Source organism: Cladosporium halotolerans (assembly GCF_011745625.1).
Source record: "Cladosporium halotolerans strain TM138-S3 chromosome Unknown Sca21, whole genome shotgun sequence".
Taxonomy (NCBI): domain Eukaryota; kingdom Fungi; phylum Ascomycota; class Dothideomycetes; order Cladosporiales; family Cladosporiaceae; genus Cladosporium; species Cladosporium halotolerans.
In genome coordinates, this window is record NW_027191472.1 from 40304 (window position 1) to 48663 (window position 8360).

General features: G+C 55.2%; 2 protein-coding genes across 2 annotated transcripts; one reads left to right on the plus strand and one right to left on the minus strand.

Annotated features, from left to right (window-relative positions):
- Positions 1-221: 221 nt before the first annotated feature.
- WHR41_06418 (uncharacterized protein) lies at positions 222-4022 on the plus strand (the record flags this gene model as incomplete). The annotated part of the gene is made up of 1 exon (XM_069375023.1): positions 222-4022. One exon carries the CDS (start codon positions 222-224, stop codon positions 4020-4022), a length of 3801 nt encoding a protein of 1266 aa, XP_069228179.1.
- A 523-nt stretch (positions 4023-4545) lies between these two features.
- Positions 4546-5884, minus strand: WHR41_06419 (uncharacterized protein; the record flags this gene model as incomplete). Its single annotated transcript, XM_069375024.1, has 3 exons — positions 4546-5266; positions 5321-5630; positions 5689-5884. 3 exons carry the CDS (start codon positions 5882-5884, stop codon positions 4546-4548), a joined length of 1227 nt encoding a protein of 408 aa, XP_069228178.1.
- Between the last annotated feature and the right edge of the window lie 2476 nt (positions 5885-8360).

The window sequence follows — 8360 nt, forward strand, 5'->3', positions numbered from 1 at the left end:
AGCCTTTGCCACTTCCTGAACTGAATTCACTTTCGCAGCCTTGACTCCACGCTTGTTCACCACGCTTGCTCACCACGCTTTGTCCAGCTCCAGACACCCACCACCGCTCAACTCCCAACGCGGATGTCGGCTAGCACGCACAACACGACCTTACCGCAACGAGTTGCCGACTGAGACGTTCCCCATTGAGCAAACTTGATCACAACAAGGCGCCTGCCACCATGCCGCGCCGGCAGTTTGTCGCCGATCTGCAGAAGGCCCAGGATGGCCCGAAGCCTTCAGGCATCAACAGTATCCGAGCCGGCGACGACGATGGCCAGTTTGAGTTCGACTTCACCGCGGCGGCACTCGGCGACGCCCAGGGAGCCACAATTAGCATCACTGCCATGATTCCAGATGTCTCTGAATACCCAAACGATCATCAGTACATGATATTCTGTGGCGAGGAAGCCCCACTGCAATTTGCTCAGGCTCTACAAAACCTGCGCGACACCAACCGCAAAACCGTCTTCGAGCTCACGGAACTGGTTTCTGCTCGCCTTTTATCGCTTGCTGTTGACTCGGATGGAGATAGCCCTATGGAGGATTCAATGTCTGATGAAGGGCAGTCCGATTTGGAAGATTTTGACGAAGATGAAGTTTACGACGATGACGACGATGCTTTCGACTTCAAGGAAGGACCAAACGTCGTTAGCAATGCTCACATCTCGGCAAAGCACGAATTTGATGGCAACTCGAGAAGTAAAGCTTTCCGAGACCGCATCCGCTTGGATCTTCTTACTGCAAAAGACGAAGGCTTCAAAGTCGGCCACCTTGGTCTGCTTCTGGATGGCTACTGCTCTTTCGTCACAATTTCCATTCGCATGTCAAAACTCGGCATCTCCGAAGAGGCAATGCAGGCTTGGCAGGTTGACCCCTCGGATTATCTTGTCTTGCTCATCCACTATCCAAATGGGTACAAGACGGATGAGCAGCTACAGGCGTATGATGGCTCCCGTGTGAAGTCCAACATCGGGATGAGGGTCGTTGCTGGAAAGAAGTACAAGCCCACTTTGAAAGAGGCTACCCGAATGTTTTCGAAGACTCGCAAGTATAGTGATGCTTCTTCGGACTCTAAGGAGGAAAATATCGAGCCAAGGTCGATGCGCGAGATATTCATCTCGAGGCCACTCGCTGCACTGTTGGAAAGCATACTCATACCAATCCTTCGCTTTCGGAAGGCTGGTATGGACTGGACCGGCGCAGAAGCATATTACGAATTTGCTCAGGGTGTCGGCTCCCTCGACGATCAGGTGGCCATTCCCGAATCGTACTATAAGCCGGAAGAGCTCCACAAGGCATTGCCCAATATCGTGCAAGCCGATCATCATCGTGAGCACAACTCCAGCAAATACTCCTTTCCGCTTCTCGCCATGCAGTTCACATTGCGCCACTTCGTGCGCTGTACCGAATTCTGCATGATCTGCCATGCGAAGCTGGACAGCGATCTTGAGGCCATCAAACCGTACGTGTGCGACCGTCCACTCTGTCTGTTCCAGTACATGTCTCTGGGTCTTGGTCCTAGCATCGAACATGAGATCATGTCGCAGCCTTATGTGGTCGATCTACTGGTTTCGTTCTGCTACAGCAGCGCTAAGGCATACAAGCTGAAAGACTTCCCGGACGGTCTCGCTTTGATGGTGCCTCCTGTGAATCCCGACGATGTCACTCCGCCCGTTGGAGTTAGAAGCAGGTTCAATCGCCCTGAGGCATATATCGAGCGGCCCCCAACAGGTGAATCTTTTGACGTCGGCTTTGACCCTGAGCGCCGTGAGATCGAATTCTTCAACAAGCCTAAGGGTGGCTGCCCTGTCAGCCGTGGCCAATGGATTGTCATCAGCAACGGTCCGTCCGACCCTGATGATAAAGACTTCGAGATCCACTGTCGCGTTTCCGAAACGACCTTTTATCCGACCATTTCCCTCGACGAGCTGGTCACCGTGAGTGTGAATCCGTCTCGCAATGTGAAAGAGTCCCACATGACTCAGAATCCCATGCAGGGAACAGACGAGCCAAGGACGCAGTCGTTGACACCAAGATGGACCGCCGCGACCTGTTCCCCGTACTCTCAGGAGTTCTCAGAGCTCAAACATCATTCAAAGTGCCAGGCTATGTGTAAGCTACTCGACACACTGCCGAGCGTCAAGGAAATGCAGGACTACCTCTCCACGCACCATGAAAGCGACTTGAAGGGATGGGTCAGTCGGGTCTCACCATCTGCCGCTAGCCTACTCCGCTGGATCATCGCGAGCAACCGTGCTTGCATCATGCAATGTGATACCAAGGTCGATGATACGAATGAAAAAAGCAAGGGCCCGACGGCCGAGCGCCTACACGGTATGGACGGCTACATGCAATTCCGTTTTGCTATGGGTGCTCCAGACAAAGAGTCTCGTTTCATGTCGGAAGTTCGCACGACTACCGATCGGCTCAGCCTCAGGTTTCCGACAATATTCGCCTGGCATGGTTCACCGTTACACAACTGGCACATGATCATTCGCGAAGGCCTGCATTTCAAGAACGTCGATCATGGACGCGCGTACGGAAATGGCGTATATCACGCTAAAGACGCTCATACATCGAGCGGATATGCGTTGATGATGATGACCCCGGCCGTCTGGCCGAACAGTGTTCTGCGCATCTCGTCCGCTTTGGCACTGAATGAGATTGTCAATGCACCTGCTGAGTTCGTCTCCAAGGATCCGTTCTATGTCGTCTCTCAACTTGATTGGATTCGGACCCGGTATCTGTTCGTCAAGTGCGCTCCGACGGATGAGAGCATTAAGCCAGGAAAGGAGGAGAGGCCCGAGAATTTCCACCCTCAGGACCCTTCGCAAACGCCTCGAGGCTCGACAGGAGCCATTGTCATTCCTGCTTCGGCTATCAAGTCTGGGAGAGCGCAGAAGGTAACCGACGCTGCGGAGCAGAAGACGAAGAACAAGGGTGGCAAGAAGGTTAAACCTTCCAAGGGTGCGAAAGGATCCTCTGAGACCAACGCTATTGACCTTGACAATGATACGGAGAGCGTCACTAGCAAGTCTGGGAAGAGATCATCGAGTGGCACCAACAGTCCGTCGAAGAAGCAGAAGAACGGTCGGGGAACTGCCGTGGCCACAGCTATTGATGCTGATGAAGATGCCGACAGCGACCAGACCGACACCGAGGATCTCAACATTTTGCTTCCTGAGCCAGATCCTGCGGAAAACAAGCCTGCCAAATCTTTCGACACCCAGCTGTTAACGCTTAACCGGAAGCTGGACTCGAAAGTCGACACGGGGCCAACAACCGACTTCGAACCCGGCACCCTCGATTTCAGCACTCTACCCTTGATGCCCGAGCCCACCTACGCAACCTCGGCAACCACCAAACGTCTAATGATCGAAATTCAATCCCTCACAAAGGTCCAATCCTCCACCGACCCAGCCTCCCTCGGCTGGCACATCGACTTCGCCAAGATCGAAAACGTCTACCAGTGGATCGTCGAACTGCACTCCTTCCACACCTTCTCCGTCGACGACAAACCCATACCCCTCGTCGCCGACATGAAGAAAGCCGGCACAGCCTCCGTCGTCCTCGAGGTCCGCTTCGGGCCCGACTTCCCTTACTCCCCGCCGTACATCCGCGTCATCCGCCCGCGCTTCTTGCCGTTCCTCCAAGGCGGCGGCGGGCACGTCGTCATCGGCGGCGCGATGTGCATGGAGCTGCTGACGAACTCGGGCTGGCAACCGATCATGAGCATGGAGAGCGTGCTGATGCAGGTCCGCATGGCGATCGCTAGCGAGCCGTTCGCGAGGCTCGAGGGCAAGGGTTCTGCGGCGCGCGCGGACTGGGCGAGGAGGGATTACGGCGCTGTCGAGGCGGCTGAGGGCTATGTCAGGGCTTGTGCGAGTCATGGGTGGAAGGTCCCGCCGGGGTTTAGGGAGGTCGCTTATGGAATGGCGCCGACTGCGGATGGAGCTGCAAGTGATGGATTGGGGAAGTAGGCTGTCTCGCTTGACGAGTTGCTTGCGCTCGGTTAGTTTGAGGGTATTGAGAGGGCGTTTTGATGAAGGGTTAGGTGGCTTTGCTGGCGTTTGGGGGATGGTGGCGTTGGGCAAAGGAAGTATTCATGCATTGAGTGGCTGGGGCGCTTCCAAGCATGCTCTGGCCTGGCCAGAGCCAGAATGAGCGTTTTCTACGAAGCATCGGATTATGACTAGGCGAAGAATGACAATGCGATTTTTCATGAAAATGTGACTTTTGCGTGCATATTAATACTGCTACTAAAGATACGTCATACGTTGTCTGCTACAATGAAGGACACACTCGAGCGGGAAAGAAAGAATATCGGAGCGTTGCCGTGCAGCAGTCCTGTCGCTGCTATCGCTCGCCGCGACCGCTCGTCCGTCCCCACCTGTGGTTCTTGAGAAGGCCTCCAGCGGTTGCTGTTCTGGGTTCCTTCTGCGCCATTCGCAAGCATATCCCGACGTTTTCTTATCGCCAGTTCCGATATTACCTGAACCTTCATCAATACCGCTCTCCCCTCCGCGGGCCCCTAACCAACTCCAGCTCACTACCCGCATCGCTCCTCGCATCTCCCACAACTCCCTTCTCAACCTCCTGCTCAACGACAGTAACAACCTGGATCCCGCGCAGCTCATCCGCCGGACTCGCCCTCCTCTCCCCATTCCCACCCCCATTTCCATCCCCAACAGACCCAAACTCAATCTCCTCCAAACTATCTGCCTCGCCCGCCCCCCTTCCCCTCGCCCGCCCACTCTGAATCACCGTCCGCGGCGGCGTGCCCCTCCCCAGCATATCCAGCGACAGCTTATCAGCACCCCTCCCGCCCTCACTCTCAACCCCACTCGACCCGGTCCCTGCTCCCTCCTGCCCATTCCCTCTCCTCTCCGAACCCCGCAGGTACCCGCTCTGCAGCGCGCGCGGGAACCACCGCGTCACCAGCGTCTTCAGCGTCGGCAGGCACGAGCACAGGATGCCGACGTTGACTTCCATGCTGGACCAGATGGCCACGAGCGGGTTGTGCCAGGAGAGGTCGGGGTCGTGCAGGAAGACGAGGAGCGACTGCAGACGCAGGATCGAGATGATGCAGGTGAAGCCGCCGAGGGCGAAGACGACCATCAGGGCTATGCGCTGGCGTTTGGGGAGCTGGAGCTGGTTGAGGAAGGGCAGGGGGAGGGTCGCGACGAGGATGTCGGTTATGATGTTTACGCCGGCGTTGGCGAACCTGGATATTGTTAGTGTTGTGTTTGGAAGAGGGACAGTGGGGTGTGCGGCATACCAGACGGCCCATTGGCTGAGGCAGGTGCCTCCGGGGATGGTCTTGTCCCAGAAGAAGGGGATGGGCTTGCAGGAGAAGATGGCGCTGAAGACTGTCCAGCAGGACCAGGCGAAGATGCAGGCCATGAGGCAGAAGTTTAGGATTCGGAAGGTGCGGTATGGGAAGATGCGGAAGTATTGCAGCAGGATGGAGAACTTGGTCATGAAGAGGCCCAGATTGTAGAGGATGATGCTTGCCCAGAGGGGTTTGGATGAGTTGACCTTCTCGGAAGTTGTTAGTTGGTCAAAGTGTCGTCCCATGCCGAACTTGACTTGAGGGGAGGGATCAGCTTTGATACAGCAGGTCTTGAGGGGATCGAGGAAACGTACCTTGATAGCCCTGAGCTACTGTGAGGCAGATTGTCATTGCGCACGCTCCGATGATGAAGACATCGTCTTTGCCCGGGCTGTGGACGAGGAATATTCTGCTGTACAATCGTAGTGCGACGGCGAACACTGCGATGATTGTGAAGGTTATGGTGACGCCCAGAACCGCTTCTGGCTCAGCATGACCCGACATGCCCATCGCGCCGACGATGTAGACCCTTTCGTGGTTTGGCTTTCTGTTGTCTTGCTTCTCGGAGAATTGGGGCTCAAAGGTGGTGTGAACTGTCAAGCCTCAACTCCGCGCCTGAGCAGGGTGGATCGGGTAGACGACGAAGTCAGTGCGCTGTCTAAGATGCGTCGCACAGGTCGGGGATGGTTGGTTGGGAGTTCTGCAGGTAGCCGGTTGTTTGTTCTCCGAAATGCTGTGGCACGAAAAAGCACGAGTACCCCAGAGGGGCTAATGTCAAATAGCTACATTCAGTTTGATGGAAGTGACGCAGTCAGATCAGTCAGATCATATGGGGCGGGAAGAGTAAATTTGAACAGGTCTCTCGAAGGCCGTCCATCAAACATCGATTCAACCTGCAGCATGGGTTAAGCTAAGTCCCGCATCACGCATACGCATTGAAATTGGGGCGCGGCTCGCGTGCGCAAACAGAAACGAGCCCAAGAGTCGACAAGTCTGAACAAGTCTAGCCGAAAATCCAGCTGGACCTATTTGACTTTTGGCGATTTAGGCCAGGTCAACTCGGCGCGCACCTGATCACTTGCTATTCGGTACAGTGATACTAGTCCCGGGTTTCAGATCGCTTCCCAGAATCTAAGCAGATCAGGACCCGGTGGGCAATCTGCAGACTCGCATGATCGGCTGGATGTCCGCCAATGAGACAAACACGTTTAGACCGGAGTTTGCAGTCCAGAGTGGCAACCCGGTGCATTGTTGCGTTGAGCTATCGGATGCGAGAACAGAGGGAGCCGGCCGATCCTGATGGCGTGAAGTGTAGAAGTTCATTGGTAGGTCCGAGATTGGGCAGCACGAACATCCTTCACGGGACAGCTGGGGTAGGGCAGAGGCGTGGTGAGCATGCAAGTGGTACCGAGACACGCCACGGCTGAAGACGGCCGTGTTCCGGTTCGCTTGTGTCGGTTGCCTTCCATGATCGCCGCGACGGCGTCAACACAGTGACGGATTTATTCCTATTGCGCAACGTGGACGGCGCGACATCCCCGAAAGCCACAATAAATTTGTCGGATCTAGGCAGGGCAAAGGGGCGATCACTTGACGGTCGTGACTTGCTCGTTAGCGCCCTGAGCTTCAGGTAAAAGCTTCAGCAAGACAACTCGCATGCAGTCGAGCTTCGAGCTCTTCTTGATGCCAGTAGTGAGTTACCGCCTGGTCTCTGAAAGACGGCACAGTCTTGCCAAGAAGAAGCTGGCGCTTCCTGAAACACACACGTCCCGCCCTTGCATTCCCTCGTGCTCAACGTCCTCGAAGGTTATGCAATGCTTGATCAATTTGTTGTTTTCGATTTCAATCATCTGGGGCGCAACGGTTCTGCTAGGGGAGGAAATGCTGATAGCGCATCCATCCCCAGGAACGCCGCCAAGACTGTCCCTTGAGAGTGGAGTCCATGCTTTCGGCGAATCTCGACCTCAGCTTCAAATCGAGTCTTGACCGCAATGCCTGAGAATGTCAACACAAGTCACCATGCGGCTACTGGCGAGAATGCACGCTTGCCCTACGCCCTCTCTTTTTCACGCGACTTCTTGCAAGACTCGACTTCAAGCTTAGCGAGGTGAAGCAGCCGCCGGTCATCAAGACGGTCCGTGAGTCGGTGTCACCGCATGTTCGCATTTGCCACATGGCGATCGAGAAAGCATGCGCACGCGTGCCCGAGTCTTTGGGGACTCTAGTCTTTCTCCAAACATTGAGCTCAGCCCGGCGATCTGGAACAAGCTGCCCCCCTGGAGGATTGGGGTGGTTTACGCATCAGGAAGGCATTTGCAAGGTGCCCAGCAAGCGGCCAAATTTGCTTAGAAGGACAATCATGTACTCACCAGCCAATCGAGATGCCACCACAAGCTATTGCAAAGTGGAAGTCCCATACCACAGCAAGAGCACAATGGACGACCCAGTGTACTATTCTTTGCAACTCTTCCGAGGACTGAAAGAAGGGCTGCTATCTCATTGTGTGCTCTCGAGATCCTGCCCGAGCTAGGACCTGTTGTCCGATGGGAGCAAACCCCAGCGGAAGTAGCGCTCGTCCTTACGAGATTGCAGACCAAATGAGCTTACCAGCTGTTGTGCTAACCTCGTCCCGCAATCTGCCAGCTCTGAAGACACTTCCAGTCCTGAAGAACTTGAAGGCTCAAACCCGCCGTTGCCCTATCCATATTTAAAGAAGAGCTTCAGTAGCACCGCCACCCAAGCGTTAGGCTCGTATCATAACGTCTGAAGCACGCTCGCAGTCATGTGAAGGAATCTTCTCTGTTTCTCATCCTCTGTGTATCCCTACTACCCGATGCCTCAGATCGCCCGAGACCTTCGGCAATGCTTCCTGGCAAGCCATACAGGCCAAGAACCAGAGGTGACGCTCTCGTCGAAGTGGGCAGTCACATTGCCACTCCAGTCGAAAGCCCTGTTACTAATCTCGCGCCCTGGAGTCAGACTGGTC